This window comes from Triturus cristatus, chromosome 10, assembly GCF_964204655.1.
Source record: "Triturus cristatus chromosome 10, aTriCri1.1, whole genome shotgun sequence".
NCBI lineage: Eukaryota > Metazoa > Chordata > Amphibia > Caudata > Salamandridae > Triturus > Triturus cristatus.
This window is the reverse complement of record NC_140593.1, coordinates 953,008,209-953,029,128: the sequence shown is the minus strand read 5'-3', so window position 1 is coordinate 953,029,128 and position 20,920 is coordinate 953,008,209. Positions and strand designations below refer to the sequence as shown.

The window sequence follows — 20,920 nt, the reverse complement described above, 5'->3', positions numbered from 1 at the left end:
CATACCCAAAATTCAATGTTAAGAACATTTAAGTGGATTGATTTCTATTTTTTTAATCTCAATCATAGGTAAAAGCAGAAAACACAGCTCAGGTAGAAGCTTATATATGAGTGCTGCATCATTGTGGACCAAGACCGTCACTCACTTGGCGACAGCGGTTAAATTCCCAGAAGCTTTTCCAAAACTTACAGATGACCCAGTTATGAAGTTCTGACATCATTCAAAGGATTGGGATTTTTAGCAGTTAGCATCATGAAAATATATAGCTGAATTCTTTAGGGTTTCCTACTTTATAACAATGACCGAAAGATTATTTAAACATGTTGCCATAAAATTACCATCATTTACAATTCAAGCAATATCAGCATTATTGTTAATCCACCATCATCTCCAAAACCTTCACAATCCCAGTTTCCATCAAATACACAAGATTTTCAGATTTTTTCAGTAGAATCTTAATCTTGTATTTTTACAAAGCAGAATTTGCAACAGTCTGAGAAGAAGGCTGCAATGCAATAGGTTTTAAAGGGAGAGAACATTTTTCTTTTTTTTTCATTTGTAGAGCGCAACTGTCACCAAACTGGTATTCTGACGCTGAGGCGAGTGAGTAGGTACCGCTGCTACATGTAACCACCCAGAAGAATATGCAGCAGATTTATTTAGGGAAGAGCCATGTCAGAACTTTCCTAAATTGTAACTGGGCTGTTGCTGATTTAAGAGTTGGTGGCAACTTGTTCCAAAGCTGGGCCGCTTTGACTGAGAAGGCCCGGCCCTCTTGTCTTGCCTCCTGAAACTTATTGAGGGCAGACCAAATTTGCAGTACTAGAGCAGAGAAGAGGGTATACCCCTTCAGTCTTCTTTGTAGGGGCACCGGGCCAGTAACTTTAATGCCTTGAACACAATGCACATAGCTTTATATCGAATCCACTTAATTACTTGAGAGCTATTTTCTATCTTCAACTGCTAAGGATGCTGAAGAATCTTAAAAACATAATGAGGAAGTTTTCAAGACTATTTTTGCAGTTTTTCTACGTTGGGCTGTTGCATTTTGTTGTGCTTCATCAAAAGACTGGATTGGGGTGGTTCTGAAATCCAGTTATTCACCACTGTAAAATTGCATGTGCTTATACATTATCTCAAAATGTTCTGCTAATCATTGTACGTCAGACCTGAGGGAGGACTTCAGAGAATTTACATGATTTTGTTCAGATCATCCGGCGAGATACCGGAGGGGAAGCGACTTAAATACGGTTAGCACTTTTGTGCAGTGCAGCAGTCATGAGTAGCGCTGCGGGCGCTAGCTGCTCATCAAAGGTGTAATAATAGAAAGCATTTCTCTGCCTCTACCTCGCAGTACACATATAGGGATGTCAGAGGAAGATCACTGTTAAATGACAGAAGTACCAGAAGGTCAATCGTGAGCAAAGACTTACTTTGCCCCATATGAATTTCAGACATACCCAATGGTCTGTAAAGAGCACGGGACCTATGGTGCCTTAATATGCTGAATCTATTAAGTCCACTAGAAAAAAGGGAGTGGAAAGTCCTCAGTGTAAGGTAATACCAATACATTCATGTTGAGTGATCAAAAACAGATTTTGTTTTGACCATGGCTCTGCACTGCTGGATTAACATAGACCTGGTCTTACAGAATCATAGTTCAACAAAAACTCTGACTTTGCATTACAGGACTAGATTCTAAGTGATTATGGTATACTTCCTAAAGGTGAAACTTAAGGATAATGGGAATCAATTATCAACAGGAACACTTCTTGCCTCCAAATTAGACATTCCCTTAGTTAATTTCTGCCTAATGGAGCTAGAGAAGAGAAAGCAGCTTGACTCAGGTCATAATGGATACCCAGAAAAGCAGTGTAGATTGCACCCCCATAATGCTGCTTCATCAAGGGCATGCTCCCCCAGCTCTTGGACATATATCCAATGCACATCACAGCTGCTTTCTGTGATGCTTTCTGCCCCTTTCACACTCCAGTTCTAGCTCCTCTGCTTCACAGTCACTGCAGATAGGAAGGCAGCACCTGTACTCTAGCCACTGATAGTAATCAACAGCAGGTAAATGTAATGGAAGCAAGGAGGCCAGCCTTCAAGCAGCAGGGGACTCAAGCTGGTGTTTCATCTGCGATTGATCCTGTCTGGGTAGAAAGAATTAAGAGTTCTCAGTATCAGTTTACTCTGTACCACTTCACACTGTCCCAACAGAGGGCTGAAGTGAATGCGATGCACCCACTTGAAGGGTTCAGCAGGACAGCGGGTCAAAAGGATTAGATCTAGCAATGTCGAGTGATGCATAACAGTTTGTTTTCTCACTAGGCTTTGCGACATATGGTGTTATTGAACATATACAATATTTATTTGGCTACTTGTAACACTAGCAGCTATATGTTCATGTATACCAACTCATATTATTTCCAACTCCACAATAACGAGGAAGGTTCCCCCTGCTGATATAATTCTAGGTCTGGGGCAAGGGGGAAAAGCAAAACCATAAACACAAAATCAATATCATACATGACCTGTATTTCATCCACTATGCCTGTTAAGTGCTTTATGTTCTGACCCAGAAACGCTCTACACAATTTGCATACTTGTATATCGACTTTTTAAAATTATTTTTTAGTTTTCAACTACTTAGTTATTACCGCCAATTAACGCATTAGTCACATGTCCACAATAGTTGCACATTATTTGACATATATTTTTATTAATAACTTTTGTTGGACACATTCCTGTACATATATTTAGTCCCCCATCCTACACTCCACTCACTCATACATCTATTGATTTTGTGTTTATCATTTCCAACTCCACCCTGATGAGGAATGGTGATGCCTACGCTTTGGTATCACCAGTTCACTTCAACGCATTTGTATTGCTGATCCGCTGCCTTGATCAAGCCCATATCACCTGGCAAACATCTCAACAAATAGAGAGGACGAGGTAGTGCTATAGATCGATTGGAATATACCTTTGACTGTCAGTGTGCAGGAGGTCTCCGCATTTCCTGCTTTGCATCTGTACACACCAGAGTCCTCAGGCTGAAGCTTCAGGATCCTGAGCTCCGACATGTTCTTCTCATGTTTAAGTTTGTATTTTTCAGAAGATTCAATTATGGTCTGGTCCTTATACCATGCCACCATTTTTGGGGATGGCTTAAATTCACAGGACAGGATTACAGATTGACGTTCTATGGCTGATTTATCTTCAAGTTTTCTGGTGATTTGGACTGGGATCTCTGCAGAAGATAAATAAAGGAAGTTCAGATCAGGACTTTTAAAAGGTCAGAGTGGAAAATGGGTAGAGAATTTCCCTTTCGTTCTCAAATAAGACCTGACCAATCCATCTACACTCGTTTTCAGCTCTGTGTATTCATTTCTAATTATCAGTTTTGTTAAATCATCATAGATTTACTCATCTGTAGAAGATGGGAACAATTTCAAATAAAGTTCATCCAAATAAATAACAGCAGTCGGAAACACACCGGATCCCAGCAAAATAGATTATGGCAAGAAAACCGGAAAATATACATTATTTTGTACAAAACTGCTTCAACACACAAAATTACCTTTTACAACTAGATTAGCTGTAGATTTTGCCTTGCCGATTGCAAACTGGACGGCACCTGTCATGCTTGTGCTTGTTTTCCATATTGTCAGGCGATGAATGGCGCCTTCTTGCTCGATTGAGATGTCTTTACCAGCTTGCAGTGTGTCGCCGCCCAGGGTCCATTTAGGTGGCTTCACGGACAAGATGGAGGTCTCACATTCAAATTTGGCCACCTCCGGCTCTGTAACCTCCACATCAGACAGCTCCTTAACTATGTTAATTGACTGCTCTGTATCGGAAAATAAATGAGCAATGAGTTTCTGAATAGGGACAAGAAACGTCACGGCATAGTCGTGTCATTTATGATTAATTGAACCACTAAAGCAAATTAGGGGACACTGCAATAAAAGGAGCTATCTCTGTGAATGCCCTTTGGTATTACTGCTACTGCCTTTGCTATCCATAATCTCAGGTTCTTGAAGAACTGACAGAAAAAGAACATAGAATAAGAGTTTACTTTGTGTAGTTCCCATTCTTTGCTCTTCCCTAGTCACATAGCAGCATATTGGAGACTTTTGAAAAGTGGAGGCTGAGTCACTAGGCAACGTCTGTGATGTCATCAGGAGAAAAAGAGTGTGTGATGTCACTCCAGCTACTGGTGCCCTGAAACCCACTGATTCACTTTTTCTGACAGTGGTACAGCAAAAGCCAATCACATATGATCTAAAGAGCCCGATTTGAATATTTGATCATCAAGTTCCAAAGTGCTCTCTATGAACTAGGAACTCTATGAATCAACTAATATATTTAAAACAATGGAATGACCAAATCCTCAAAGTTAAAAATAAGACTGCAACAAACACCCAAAATCAGATCTTATTTGTGTCCCAATTTTAGGATCCTTTATGCAAACATAGGGGTTATTTTGAGTTTGGCAGACAGGGTATTCTGTCACAAATGTGGCGGAGTATCCTGCATTCAAACTGCCGGGCGCCTACTGTACTTAGAGTCTGGCAAACAGTTATGTTTCGGCCGGTAGAGCCCTAGATGGCTATGCGAGCAGAAACCCTAAACCGACGCCCCCATGGACGTAAGCCCTATTTAGTGCAGGTGTATTTATGTACTTTTTAGTGTTTGGGACCAACCAGATAAGCCTGGCAGTGCCAAATAGAAACAAATTAAATTACTCCCACAACCTGGGAGAAAGCTCCCAGTGTGTTAGAGCCATTTTCTGGTTCTTCAAAAACAAATTCCCACTTTGAGAGTTTAAATATGGCATCAGTCCAACAAATTTACAAGGCCTTCAGGAAATCCGCCACGGTGAACAGAGATCTATATTAGGCAGGCGGAGATTGCTAAATAAGGCAAGATGTATTCTGCCATGGCGGAAACAAGTACAGGCCGTCAAACCTAAAATGACCAAGTCTTCAATATTTTGGAGAAAGGTACCAACTCATGTTTCCATCACTGAATGACTACCTTGCTGGAAATCAGTGGGTTTACAGACGGCCTTATTTCATTTATTGGTGAGGGAACCTTTTAGTTTCTGACAACAAAACCTCAGTCATTACTGCTGTCAGAATGAATATGCAGGTAGTCCAGCTGTCGCTGGGCTGCCACAAGTGTGGCACTGAAAATACACCCGATTTAAGACGGGATTCCCAGAGCTGATTTCTCCAGTTTACAATTGCATTGAAAGGGGATTACGAACGGGAACAAACAGGAGGGGATGTGGCCTAACGGCTAGAGCAGTCGACCTCAAAGCTGGGGAACCGGAGTCGACTCTCGGCAGGGGCGCCTTAACAACATGTGTTTCTGGGCAAATCACTTAATCTCCCCGTGCCTAACAAAATGAATGTGTCTGTCTGTAACGCAACTGGCCCTCACGTAAAGAGCTCCGATACCTTCAGGTTGAGTTTGCACTATATAAAACTCCCCAAAAAATAAAAAAAATAATGTCACTCAAGCACTGGGAGAAAACACGCAGGACATTCATTTTTTTTCCCCAGATATAAAACTTTAGCATTGGTTTTTTGGTACTATATATATATATATTTTTTTTTAAAGCTGACTATGCTGCAGTGGCATGGTAACTCATCTGGCAATGCAATTTTGCCAAAAGTGCTCCCACCCTGTCGACAGACGTACTTTTCGGAGAAAATTCCCTATAAACATGGCAGGGAAGTCCATTTGCCAATCTGTCTTCCAAACTATAAACTTGGCCCTTATTTTCCAGCAGAAATAACATTTACTTGTCTCTCCAGATAATGTGTCAAGTACTGTGCTTTGATTTGAGAATCTGCTGCTTTCTGAGAAATGTGGTCATATTTTTTTACATCTTTTTATTGAACTTTTTTTCATGGAGAAAAGAGTACAAAATAGAGTTCGGTGTGTGCATAGGAGTGCAAAGGAAGAAACATTTCGATCTATCATACATGCTCAGGAGAAAGAAAGATTAATTATATCGCATCCAGCCAACTGCCATTAGGCGCATGGATATTTTGTAGCTACGGTTCATAGCAAATGAATGTACGAAGTAAACCTGTAGAGCAGTAAATAAAATAAAACAGCGGTTTTTAACCTGTGAGCCGGGGATCCCTGGGGGTTTGCAACATATCATCAGTAGGTCCCCGACTGCTTCGAAAATTAAATAATATTAACATGTAAATACTGTGCATATGCATAAAGAAGGAAAATTGATTTTTTTTAAAAACGTGCTGTTAAAAAAGGAATTTGAAACTGGAGGCCAAACTAGAAGTTGGTAGCCTCAGATTAATTCGTGGGAGCAGTGCAAATGCATCTAGAAGAATAGAGTAATGATGATAAGTGGCCTGAATTGAATTTAGAAAAGCTCCAAACATCCCATTAAAATATTGATTTCTTTACATTTGCTTATGAATTAAATAAAATATTTAATCATTTTTTTATCTGTTTCATGAATGCCTGTTTCTGTAATTATGTGTGCTGTTTTGCGGTTCAAATCATCGAAATTACTTAAGCCCGGATCCCCAGATTCCAATAATGTCTCTTGAGGGTCCCCAAATCCCAATAATGATTCCGTGGGCGTCCCCGGAATCCAGTAATGACAGACGTCAAAAGGTTAGGAATCCTGAAATAAATAATAATATCCTTTTACCAGGTGTCTGATAAAGGGTTAAATGAGGGTCAAATGAATCTTTACCTTCAATGTAAAGTTGAGCACTCGTCTTGTCGTCCCCAGCATCACAGGTGTATGTGTCCTCGTCCTGAAACTCCACTTCATTAATGATGAGTTTCCTGTACAGGCCCTGGCTCACTATTTCAATTCTGTTGTCAGCCGTGATTTCTTTGTTTTTCCGGTACCATTTAACCTCTGCACTGGCACGTGATACTTGGCACTCAAGGAATGCCCTGTGCTTCTCTATGGCAATCTTATCTCGCAGGGGCTTCACGATTTTCACTGGCAACTCTAAAAAAAAAAAAAATTATTTGTTAGACTGAACAAATACACACAGTGAATTGCCCAATTAGCGAAGAGCTACATTGTTTTTTTTTTTAATTCAAGTCATTTTTATTGAAATAACAATGACAATACAAAAACTCTTCCGTTCAAAAAAGTTCAAATCAGTCTATGGCAAACACATACCAAAACAGAAAATAAAAAACAAATGACAAATAATATGAAGTAAATATAAAGTAAATCACCTCCCGCTGGCATCATCAATGAACAGGTACATATATATATATACAATGCTCAACGTGTGGGTGTGGTGCACCTAGGCTCAAGAGGGAATCCCTGCTGTACGCTCAACCAACCCCGTTCAAAGAGACCAAATCACAATATAATATTTCAAGGTGGCTCATAATGAAAGGAGGATACGTCAAGTGACTTCCAAAGCCTTCTATTGGAAGGGCTCCAAGTAGAAGCTTGTAGAGCCGGATTATTGGAACCTCTCAGGAAAGATAACCACTCCTGCCAGATTTTGAAGCTCACCTCACTCGCCTTTTTCCATTTGCAAAGTACTACTTTACATGCCATTGTGAGCATTAAGTCCAAAAGCTGACGATCTTGAGCAGTTGATATTTGTGGGTCCAGTGCCCCTAGAATAACGTATACAAAGTCCTGAACAGGCCTTATCTTAAACACATGATAAATGCAGTCAAATATTTTCCCCCAGTAATCCCCCAATGAAGGACAATTAAATAGCATGTGTGCAAGATCACCAGAGCCTGATTGACAGTTCCAACATACAGGGGACTCCCTTAATTTACATTTGAAAAGCTTGTCCGGCGTCCAGAATGCCCTGTTGAGCAGCATATATTTCGTTTGGAAGAGGATGGGCGAGACCTTGTGTGTAAGGGCCAACTTATGTATCACATCCCAGTCAAAAGTTATACCTGTTCTATTTGGCTCGGCCTCCCAGTTTGATTCCACCCTTTTATGATTTGTTGTGGGTAAAGGCGATAACAGTTTATACACCTTCAAAACGAAGTGGCCAGCATGTACAAGACGTGGGATATGAGTTATTAACCATGGGGTGTAAGGAGAAAAGTTACGCGCGGTTAGCATCGTTTTGATTTTTAAAAAATCATAAAATTGCATCGGGGTGAGATCATACCTTTGTTGCAGGATCGAGAACGGTAGAGGAGTCTTATCATCATACAGGTCCTTCACCAAGTTAATGCCCTTCTTGGACCAAGACTCCCAGACTAGCCTACTACCATTATATTTGAGATGGGAATTCCTCCACAGGGACATAAACGATGACCTAGCGAATGTCAACTTTGTTTTATGTGTTTGATCGAGTCTAAGCAAAGCCCGTCTAGTATTTAGCATGATATATTTGGAGTGTGGTAGATGAGACAGGTCCATCGTGAGAAGGGCCTCCAAAGGCGCGTGATCTACCAGTGCCTCCTCAATGTCAATCCATAATGGTGTATAGGCAGGGGATTTTATCAACCACTGGGCACCTTGTTTGCAAAGAAACGCTGTCTGATAGTTCCTGAAGGAGGGGAGACCCAGGCCGCCTTTATCTTTTGCTAATTGCAGCTTCTTCATTGAGACTCTGGCTTTCTTGCCCTGCCACAGAAAACTACCAAACAGCTGGTCCACTTTGGTAATAAAATTATTCGAAAACGTCATAGGAAGCATGCTGGCCAGATAGTTGACCAACGGAGTTGACATCATTTTGAGCGTCTCCGCTCTACCCCACCAGGAAAGAAACTTTGGAGACCAGCCCTCCAGCAATGTAGATATCTTTTTAAGGGTCAAGTCTTCATTTACTCTCAGCGTAGATATCAAATCGTTGTCAAAGTCTAGCCCCAGATATTTAAAGCACCGAGGCTGCCAAGTAAGACCGGAGTCCCCGATGATCCCTTTATCCCCAACATTGTTCAGAAGCTTGACCTCCGTTTTGTCTTTATTGAGTTTATATCCAGAGACTCTGGAAAAGTCCTCAATATCAGTCATGAGTGCACGTATGGCCTCATCCGCTCTTTCTGACACAATAAGTACATCATCCGCGTATGCAGTTAATTTAACTGTGCAGTCACCAAATGGCACACCAGCTATCTTAGGGTCATTCCTTATATGATATAAGAACGGTTCAATTGCCAACAAGAACAAGGAGGGAGACAGGGGACAACCCTGTCGCGTGCCTTGCTTTAAATAAAAGGGGGAGGAGAAGGATCCACCCGCCCTGACTCTTGCCGAAGGACAGCAGTATAGGGACATTACTAGTCTTGTGAATGATTCCCCAAGGTTGAATTTATATAGGACTGCTTTAAGGAAGGACCAATCAACCTTATCAAATGCTTTTTCAGCATCTAGAGTTATTGCTGCAGTGGGCGTACTTAGGAGTTTCGCTTTTCCTAAGACGTGCGCCAAAACCCTTGTATTGTCACTGGACAACCGATTTTTAAGGAAGCCTGCTTGGGATGGGTGGATCAGCTGGGGAAGAACCCCCTGGAGGCGAGCGGAGAGTATCATAGCCAAAAGCTTGCAGTCTATGTTAATCAAGGAAATTGGTCTATAATTTTTCGGTAACGACGGGTCTTTCCCCTCGTTAGGAAGTACAGCAATTATTGCTTCTGCCAGTGTACCTCTGACCTCGCCAGATTTATTAATGTCTTGAAATAAGTGTAGGAGGGGTTCCACTAAAAGGGAGGAAAAGGTTTTATAAAATTTTGCCGTATAACCATCAGGGCCTGGTGCTTTCCCTATCTTTAGATTTTTAATTGCAGTCTCTATCTCTAGAGCATTGATTGGCTCATTGAGATTGACCTGGTCCTCAGCAGAAAGCTGTGGGAGATCACACTCATCTAAGTACTCCTTAATCCTGGATTCCTCCACCGCTCTATTCTTTGCATAAAGGTCTTCATAAAATACTCTGAACACCTCTGTTATTTTGTCTGGGTCGGAATGCGAGGATCCTAATGCATCTTTAACGACACTAATAGAATTCTTCTGGACCTTGAACTTCAAGTACGAAGCTAGGGACTTGCCTGCCTTGTTAGACTCACAGAGCTTAAACCTCCTACTTTTATCAAGCCAGACTCCCGCTCTCTCACTAACTATTTTATTATATTCATATTTCTTATTTGCCAACGCAGCAAGAGACATATCATCCCTAACTTTTAAGTGTCTGATCTCTAGGTTCATAATATCGGTCTCCAAGGCCTCCAATTTTGCATTATAATTTTTGTTCATTGCTGACCTGATTTTGATACACACTCCCCTTATGGTACTTTTCAAGGCATCCCACCTAACGAGATCGGATGTGTCCCCTTTTTTGTTAATCTGAAGATAGGAAGAGATCGCATTGTGTATTGTGGACCGGTGTTTATCACTGTTTAGGATTTCATCATTCAGACGCCAAGATGTCTGACGAGAGGAAGGTTTAACATTAGCAATTGATAAGGAGATGCAAGAGTGATCAGACACTACACGGGGTTCTATGGTAGTGGACTCTAGTCTAGGGACGCCGTTCTGTGTTATGAGGATATAATCAATCCGGGAATACGAGTCATGTGGCGCGGAGTAAAAAGTATAATCTCTCCCAGTGGGATTCTGGAGCCTCCATGTATCCACCAGGTGGAAGCGTTGACACAAGTTAAGAAAAGCTTTATGTGATTTATTTGATTTGAAGGGACAGCGTGAGTCTCTATCTAAAGTTGCATCCATCGGAAGATTGAAATCCCCAGCTAAGACGTGTACCGCATTATCCGGAATAGTTTCAAGATGCTTATTCAGATCGTTCCAAAAATTCAGATCGCTAGTGTTGGGGGCATATATGTTAGTTACATAAAACTCAGTATTATCCCTACTTAATTTGGCCGTCACCCACCTTCCGTCCACACTCTCTTCGGAGGACAAGATCTCTACCTTAGATTTCCTAGCAACAAGTATCAGAAACCCATTCTTTTTGTTCACCGCCTCAGCACCCACAACCTCATTATAAAATTTATTCCTCAAATGATAAAACTGCTTCGCCTCAAGCTTTGTCTCCTGAAGTAAAACAATATCTCCCCTCATTCTCTTTACATAATCCAAGATCTTTTGTCTCTTGACAGGCTGGTTCAGGCCTTTAACGTTAAGAGATAATATCTTCAATCTGTCTATATTACATACTCCCATCGGAGAACTAATTGAGCTAATTGGCATCACAAGATTGTACCATCATACCGATAATTACATATTTCACACAGTAAGCACATTCAGAGCAGTAGTAGAACCCAACACCATCCTCACCCACGAGCATTAATGAGATGAAGACTATGCAAGCAAGAGGAGACAAAAGCAAAAAACATTGAACACACACCCTTCCCTAAAAAACCCTCAGCCCCCCACCCTCCCCACCCCCACTGTGCGTAGTAGGCATGGTGACTGGAAAGAGATTGCGTCGCATCCCCCCCGTGCTTGACCGTTACAGTATAAAAGAAAAACATGGAACAGAGGAACTAACACAGTCGATCTGAGGTATGCTCCTCCCCACTGTAATATCAAACAAGCTACATCAAGAGCTCAACCTTCAGGGACCGCTTCTGCCGATCAAGAGCCAATAACCAAACCAACAATAAGCCACCAACGTGCTCCTCAGACCACCATATGTGAAGCATGACCACTAGTAGTCGTGGCCGAGGGAACAGACACACATCTTATTGAGAAGCATCAATAAAACATACTATGAAACCAGGTATCAGAAACAACTGCATACAACCAACAGAACACACATTGGAAAGTGTCTTGAAGCGGAGAGTCGTACTGACGACAACCCTCCACTGTGAGTAGATGAAGCACATATAGAATTATGAATGGCAAAAGAGAACAGGGACCAGTCACTTGTAGCCTGATGCCGAGGCCTGATCAACTGCATCCACGGAGTTACTTGTTTCCATGTCTAAGTCTTCCGGCCCATCAAGCATACGTTTTAGTTTCAGAGGATCTGAAAAAAGGTGCGGAGAGCCATGGACCATCACACGATATTTTGCTGGGCCCACGAACCCATATTGGAAGCCTCTTTTCTTTAGCAGCGGTCGGAGTGCCAAGAACGCCTTCCTAACTTCCACCGTCTCTTTACTGTAATCCTGAGAGATGTAGATTTTGTCCGATTTCCACAAAATATGGTTGTTTTTCCGCATGAAGCCAAGAATTTGCTCTACATGCTGGTAACGTAGCGGCTTACATACAATAGCTCTAGGACCTTTTTGATTCTTATTTATTCTGCCCGGCACTCTATGGGCCCTATCAAACTCCAGTGGATGATGAAAGGACATGTTAGTAGCCTGGGTGAACCAAGACTCCAGAAAGGCCACACAGCTCCCATGCTGATCTTCCGATCCTTCCGGAAGACCAAAAATACGCAGGTTACCCCTTCTGTTTCTGTCCTCCAACTCCGCCAGTTTCCGTGTTGTTTGATCCGCGGTTATACATAGGCGTTTAATGGCCTTACATGATTTTACTTCTAGGTCCTCTAGTCTGCTAATCCTCGATTCTGCTTCTAACAATTTTGCATTGGTTTCGCGGTTATCTTGCCTAATCGCCGCTACCTCTTCCTTGGTCGCTTTTGCCAGCTTCCTTACTTCATCTAGCTTATTAAGTATCAGCTCCATCGGGTCTGGGTTGCCTTTCCCTCCCTTGCTGGGTGAACTTGGATTCGACTGGTCAGATTTGAGCCTCTTCATACTTTTCACTGATTCCTTACTGTCCGCCATGGTTGCTAGTCACGCCGATTCCGTGAACGGGCTCAGCTGCCTCCTTGTGGTCCAACCCTCACTTGAAGAGTGTCTTACGATCGCCGGTCCCTCTGTGTCTTATAGTATCCAATTCCGTTAGGTGCACAATAATCCCACAGGTCTACCACACGTGCTAGTCTGATCGCATTACCTGGCCTTTCCGTGACCGCTACCTGTGCTGTTGGTGGATCCCCGTGAGGAAGCACGCACTTTCATATATAGACAGAGACGTGAGACAACATTGTGAAGACAGCAAATGTGCGCAAGGCTGGGCTGCACAGTCATATGATAAATCCGTGCAGTAAGGCACAGGGAGTACCAGGTGAAATCACAGGGTGCCAGGTTAGTAAGCCGTAGACTTCGCGACGTAGTACCGGATTCATTCACAGCTCCACATCTCCAGACAGAGGATCCAAAGACTCCGATCTAGGCAGGCAGACCTTGCCGCGGGTAGTATGGCGGACTCGGCCGAGACAGCTAGAATCCACATGGGAGAGAGCAGGCCACGTCTCATTCTCGCTTTTGCGACGACATTGCCCCCATCACGAATGACGTGCAGCGCTAGCAGAACTGACTAGAGACAGGCGCGGCTCTATTTCTGTCATCCCCACCTTCCAAAACATGATCAAGATAGCCGTCATCTCTTCAATTAAGCAGAGACCTCACTCATCGCAGATCATCCCTCAGGCGCCGTTGTAATGACATGGAGGTTCCCCTTCTAGAAAGCGGGCGCCGCCATCTTGCTCGCGCGATAGGCATCAATGGCTCCACTCAGTGTTAAGCTGTTTGTCTACACCAGCACATTCTCGCACCCCTCCAAATATCAGCTTATCACCGCATTACCCAGCAATCAGCATCAAGCTCCTCAGGCACTGTCGGGTGGCTTACAAACCGGCCGACAACACCCCGGCAGTCACGCGGTCTCGTTGCCTGCTTCCCTCCTCGCAGCCATCGGTCGGAGCACACGAAGTTCCAGGAGAGCCGCTTCCCCGCACCAAAACACCTCCAGATTTCTCCTTGGCTGCCCCCTCACGTTCCGATCAACGAATCCACCACTTGTAGTGTCGTTGGAGCGGCGAGATCCGTTCCTCCGTCCTTATTCGCCGATCGCACGGGCAGAGAGATTCACTGAGCCGCCATCTCTCTCGGCGTCCAAACCACGCCCTCGAAGAGCTACATTGTAACAACTTTTTCCAGTTTTGCTTAAATTGTGATTACTCCCACAGCCAGCTAAGCAGTTTATGTGTGTGCCTAAAAGGGCACACTTTGACTTGGAGCACTTCTGTTCTCGGTGAACTTTAGTCAAGTGAGACCAGCCTTATTATATTTGCAATTCTTATCCACTCTGAATGTAGGCTTTTATTTATCATGGTTCTTATCTGGAGTTTTAAATTTAAGTCTTTGTGATGCAATGGTCTAATCTTAACATGTTCCTTTTTGTATCATAATGAATTCTATGTTTTCATGTACTTCTATGATTTGCAATTCTCAAATCGAGTTAAGTGATACTTGACTTTACTTGGCGCTCTGTTTCGTTTGAAGATTGTAAAACGAACTTAGCTAACCAACCTGCCTTGAACCAGTCTATAGGTCATCACCATGGGAATGAACAGTAGGCACCGGCCTATGGGCTCCACTCCTTTTAGGGGCCCGTGACAACAGAGCAAAATAATATTGATTTGATCTTGAAAGGAAATTACAATCAAGCTTTCTTAAATATTGTTTCCAACAGCCAGAATTTTTTTAATCAATTTAAAGAAACAAAAACTATAGAGAAAATACTGTATTAATGTAATGTACCCATTAACAACTTAAAATACATAAACCAGAGACATTAGATTCACATACCAGTTTGTCTCTTAAAAGAACATCTTCTGGCTGCTGTCAGTTCGTAAAAAATATTTCATGCATAGGGTATTAGGAGATTATTTTCGAGAGGGGCCTCGAAATTTTGGCTGCCTAGGGGACTCCACAGGGTTTAATCTGGCACTGTGAATGAACCACAGCAGTTAAAAAAAAAAAACGCAAAGATGTCTTAGAAGACCACACATCTTAACCCATCTAGACGTGTCATCTGTAGTCATACTGTTCCTTACAACTTAGAAAAGCTTTCTTCTTTGCTTTATTTCGGTTCCTACACTTACTGACTCTTGCAGATCACATGATAGCCAGCTGCTTGGAACACTGCATGAGCTCTTGCTTAGACATGGAGCGGAAGATCATTTGCAGATCTGATCCCAAAGCTGTGGAATGGCCCGTCACTCGGAATGAGACAACTGGAAGAGGAACTCACTTTCAGGAAAAAACATCAAGACATGGTTATTTCCCCATTAAACTCTTATCGGCATAGTTACCCCGTTTAGTACTCTCCACCAGCGCGGGCAAGCTCTTGGGCAGCTATGCATTTTACAAATCCTAAACATAAAAATAAATCCTGAACATAGCCCTTTTGGATTTTTATCTCAATCATCTTGAGGAGATTAAGGGGCTCATTATGATGTTTGTTGGAGTTCCTCCTGACCAACTTCGTCACTGATGCGGAAGCCACCAACCTCCGGACGGCTGTTCCGAAACCGCAATTAGGATGCGACCACACATGGTACGGTTGCAAACTTTCATTTTCCAATGGAAGCTTGTGCGGCGGTCCGAAACTGCCTGCAACACAAGATCCCATTGTAAAATGGAAGTTTTTGCACATCCCTTCACCGTGTGGCAGGCACCTCATGGTGCCTGCCACATGGTGCAGTGATGTGAAGGGGGGCACCATAGCTGCCCCAATGCCTCACCCACAGGGATAGGGGAGAAGGGGCCCCTGCTATGGGCCATCAAAGTCACTCTCGGACAACCTTTCCATGTCGGAAAGGCCGACATGGGAAGGCTGTCGGAAACAGACATCATAATTCCAATGGCGAAAACGCACTCCATTAGGGATTATATGCGGCTTAAAACCAGTCAGTTTGATTGCACGGTTTACACTCTGACCACTGACATTATAATTCGGTGGTCGGAATGTAAACCAACGATGTCAGTCGGTAAGCCTACGATGAGCGGTCAGAGGCTTACCGACTGACATCGTAATAGGGCCCTTAAAATTATACTGTCTGCCTCCCTAAAACAACCTCTTGCGAAGCTATCCATGGGCTGCCATTGGAAAAAAGAATATGATTTAAAACCCCCTGCTTTATTCACAACATATTCTACAAAGCCCCTTTTCCTGTACTCAAATTTCCACAACTACATTTTATCAGATACAATGCTCTGATTTCTCCCGCAGTCCTTTGTTTTCAAAAGCATAGCAAAGGAACTATGCCTTGTCAGTTCTGGTGGATTCTCGGACTCCAAAGCCCCTCTAGTAAAACCAGACTTGCCTACTATTGAAAAATAGCACAAACACTGGCCCTCCACCTAATAACTGAATATTTCCAAACTTCCATTGAAAGTGTGCACTCTGAGTAACAGTGTTGATGGCAGCACTCAGTTGCATGTTAGCAAGCTATAATAAACTGAGATTTATTCGCGAGCACAGCAAGAAAAAGAACCTACAATAATTGTCACTGTTATATTGCTTACCTCTACACTTATAGTTGAGACACATGGGCAAGGTTTGACTAGGCATATCATACATCTGACTAGATTTTCCGACATTCACTAGAAGAGAAGAACCAAGCCTACAGACAATCTCTTTCTAAACTGCTCTGTAGTTGCTGACGGTGCTGACTTCGCAACTCAAGTTGGCCTCACCATCCATGGATTCAAAGAGTTCATAACATTTTGAGATGTAGCACTTTTATTTTCATAGGCCAAGCAAATATTGTTAAAATAAGCATCCTCTGAAAGGGGGTGAGGGTCGTTGTCCTTGATTTTGTTCATGTAAAATGTTTAGCCAGAGGTTTTAGCCAACACGTGTTAGCAAACCACTAAAATTTACCCAAGTGCTTCCTGAGGATGTGGGAGACAGTAGTGTAAATGGTTGTCTGTATTGCCAAATAACAAGAAGTCATGCTATAGTAATACCTACAATGTGTCTACTCCTTTGTCAGACAGTCAAACTCAACGTCATGGTTAGGGCCTCTGATATAATGTCCCGACTGACAGCACATGGACAGACCTTTGGAAGAGTGAATGAGGCCTATAAATGGTAGCAGTTCCTTCTCAGCAGTCTCCTTGCCCAGGTTACACAAAACACTCCTCCAGATTATAGACAAGGAGGTGTGTTGCCCATGAAGGCATTGGCCTGATTAATGGAGAGACCACTTGAAGAGCACACTTTCTCTTTATATGTCTCAAAGCTTTTGGCCTCCATGTGAAAGAACAAAAAAAATTATTCTTCAGGGAAGAGGCCATCACCACTGCAGACTGCAGATCAGATTCACAAAGAAAGTTGAAAAAGTATGTTTGGAGAGCTCCACCTCTGCCTGCATGTACTTTTCCTTCATTGCTATTTCCAAACGTTCGAAGGAGTATGCCTGTAAAGCTGTACCCGGTGCAGATTAACAGGCATACTCCTGGGAGGATAATGTGACATTCCCAGCAGGATTCCAATCCTGGCGTGCAGAACCCTCCACAGAAGAGAACTCCACACCAGGGAGGATAGAAAATTAACTCTTACACTATACCCCTACTAAATCTTAAAGTAGAGCCATTCCCCTTCCCACAATGAAACAGACTTTAAGCCGGTCATTGGCTGGAGTAAAAATCTAACACAAAAAGATAATGGACGGAATGTTTAACATTCTCAAACATTCACTCCCAGCCACAGATCTGGGTTTAATCCATCGTTATTTTGCTCACCTCGCCATTCCAGTTTGGACCCAGTCATATGCAAATTAGCCTTGACCCTGTTCCCCATTAGAACAGTCCAGCCCGAAAAGCCTCGCCAGGTCCTCCTTGGACTGTAAAACAAGCATCCTGGGACTGGTTTCAGGGCATCACTCCTCATCAGCCAGGCTAGCCTGAAACCAGTGGCGTAACGAGCACGGGACCCACGTCTGGGCATGCCCTTCCCACCTAGGGTGAAAATGCAAGACAAAAAGATGATGGATGGAATGCTGAACATTGTCAAACATCCACCCCAAGATGGGGTGAGTGGCTGAAAAGTTTCAGAACTCCGTCCATCATCTTGTTGTGTTTGCTGTGTTCTCCCTAAGTGAACAAGGATATGCCCAGATGTGGGTCCCTTGCTCGTTGTGCCACTGGATCCAAGCTAGCCTACCTGATGAGGGGTTAAACCCAGAAAAAGGTCCCAGGATGCTTGTGTCCGGTCCAGGCAGGTCCTGGCCTGGAAGTTCGGGCTGGACTGTTCCCATGAGGAACAGGGTCAAGGCTGATTTGCATATGGCTGGGTCTCAACTGGGGTTGCATAGTGAGCAAAAGAGCGATGGGTTAAACCCAGATCTGTGACTAGGGGTGAGTGGTTGAAAAGTTTCAGCACTCCGTCCATCATCTTATTGTGTTTGCTATGTTCGCCCTAAGTGGCCAAGAGTATGCCCAGACATGGGACCCTTGCTCGCTGTGCCACTGGATTCAAGCTAGCCTGGCTGATGAGGTGTGAAACCGCGAAACCAGTCCCAGGAAAGTTTCAGCACTTCGTACATCATCTTGTTCTGTTTGCTGGAGTAAAAGTCTGACAGCTTCCAGAGTGGAACGAGGAAGAAGAGAAGCTTGAGAATGATGACAAACGTCCATGTTTGTAGGCAATCACAAACTACCACGATTAAATATACTTTTGTAGCCCAACTTCGCACCCTTTGAGTAGTATTTAAGGTATAGTGCCTCTCTGCACTAATGGCAGAGATCTCTGAACACATAAAATGGTTTATGCGGATAGGAATTCCTGACAGGCATAAGAAAGGTATCTTTGGTAATACACGTATATACAATTGTATTTACCTTTTGAATAGGTCCCTGTATTGAGGGTTACATGCAACAAAGACTGGGCTGTTTTGAGGCAAATTATACTATTGTATAGACTTCAAGATTGCTAGCTCAAAGAACAGTTTCCTCCATTGTCGCCAAGGTCAAAAACCTGGCACTTAGTAGCAAGGTCAGTCTTTGGTGGTGGAGCTATGGTAAACACCTGAGCATAAATTCATTCATCCTCTAAACTGAGTGCCAGAGCCTTAGTAGACAGTGTTTCCAAAGCCTGAGAAGTAACTACATACTTGTGCCTGGCCAGGTACTGGCCTTTGTGGTCACTGCCAGCAGTACTTGGTTGAAGTCAGGTTTGGGGTCATATCCCCCAAGGGAGGCCATTTATGGGGAAGTAGATAAGGGGGTGATTCCACTGGTGTGTCACAAAAAAATTAAGGTACAGTCATAGAGGCCACGAGTTGATGTGGAACCAGCAACTGGATCCGAATTGGCATTTCTAGTAGACCCAAGGCACATATGCCTGAAGCTTATCTTCGTGCCTCTGGAGCTTCACAAGCGTTGGTAGGCAGTGGAAGAGTAATAAAAGAAGCAACGCAGTGCCTCTGTATCCTTTGCATGTGGAGCATTCAGGAATAAGTCAAAATGGAGGACGAGGAAAGCAATGAAGTAAAGTCTATACCCAGACCTGAGGTGGCAGGGGCAGGAGGGGAATTACATTTTTGTATCTAGCTGCTCCTGATTCAGTGGGTCAAGCAAGTCTGAACTGTTCTCCTTTGAGTTGACTTTCCATGTGAGTTAAGCAGCCTGGGGAGAATATTAAAGAGACTGAGGGGGCCATGATAAGTTTCACTGCCCAGCTGCCTGTCAGTGTGACAGAGGGCTTTGCTCACCCTCCTCGGAGGAGAACCGCAAGGCCAATTTAATAGCTCCCCACCAACTTTGCAGGGTTAATAAAGGCAAAAGTGGTTCCTTGGTAGGAGCACTTTTGTACACACTGTAATTACCGTATATCAGCCTTGTAATATGGATAGCTTGTCATTATTTTGTTTCTCAGAAATTAACTCTCAAAGAACAAGACACTTACCTTCAGCAACGCTCTTTCTGGTGGATACTTTTTCTACCTGTAGATTCTTCACCTCTCAAATCTTCTCCAGGCACCAAACTATTTCTGAAAAACTGTAATAGCTCTACTGCACTGACAGCAGGCAGTTCCACTATTAACCTTCTCATGAGCACTCCTCAGAGCAGGGAGGCAGGCATGATTAATAAGGAATTTTCAGGTGGATTACCCAATAGAAAGATCATTACCAAAGATAACTGGTTCTTCTAATGGATTCTTCTGCCTGCTCATTTCTCACCCTTTGCAATGATATCCAGGCAGTACCTACTAGGTGGTAGAACAAGAGATGGCCAGACTTAGAAGTCCCAGAACACAGATCTGACAAAATGGCCATATTTGCAGACTTCATAGTCAAGACAGTAAAGTCTGGTGAAGGTGTGACTGAAGCCCAAATTGTGGCACAGCAAATATCCAACATTGAAACACTCAGAGATAACGTAAAAAATGCTCCTTTTTTCCCTGGTCAAATGGGTGCTGATACCGTTGGGATGCTCTTTGGAGAAGGCTTAGCAAATTTTGATGCATAGGATGATCAAGTGAGAAATTAGCCGCATGTAAATTGCCTCGACCTTCTTGCGGCTGGTATTGCACAGTAAGGTTGGTCATCAACACAAAACTTGCAGGTTCTGTCAACATAAAATCCGTGAGCTGTACAAGGGGCCATACGATGTATCATTTCCTCCTCCTTGGAGCATGAGATGAGGGGTAGAATGTCGGCAAGGTGCTGATTGGCCCACATGAAATGGGGTGACTCTGGCAAGGAAAGTAGTCTGCAGGATAAGGCTGTGTGGGAAAGAGGAAGAGAAAGGAGGCTGGACAGACAACATTTGTACCTCAATAACATGCCAAGCCAAAGTGATGGAGACGAGAAAAACATTTTTCAGAGTGAGTAGCCTGTAAGGGAAATTAGGCTTTGGTTTGAAGGGTGAGCACATCAGGAATGTAACCACCAAATTAAGAATCCTGGAAACCCTATAGTTGCATTAGGGAGACCAGTGCCAACTCCTATTTGTCCAAAATCTGAATCAGCAAGATGGACGGGGATCAAATATTCCTGGGTATGTAACTCCATCAGATGTTGGGGCAACTTCAAGATAAGTGGTAGGCTGGACCTGGAGGATGGCTCAGCAATGCCAGCACATATCTTTGCTT

At 43.3% G+C, this 20,920-nt stretch overlaps 1 protein-coding gene across 27 annotated transcripts in view; it reads right to left on the bottom strand.

The window, feature by feature from the left end:
* Positions 1-20,920, bottom strand: part of OBSCN (obscurin, cytoskeletal calmodulin and titin-interacting RhoGEF) — a 1,809,553-nt gene that overhangs the window by 1,345,090 nt on the left and 443,543 nt on the right. For all 27 annotated transcript variants that reach the window (XM_085628811.1, XM_085628818.1, XM_085628815.1 and 24 more), the window contains exons 29-31: positions 6,746-7,012; positions 3,584-3,853; positions 2,987-3,253 (exon numbers count right to left, since the gene is read on the bottom strand). In XM_085628811.1, coding sequence (XP_085484937.1) covers positions 2,987-3,253; positions 3,584-3,853; positions 6,746-7,012 — 804 coding nt within the window. The remainder of the gene's footprint in view (positions 1-2,986; positions 3,254-3,583; positions 3,854-6,745; positions 7,013-20,920) is intronic.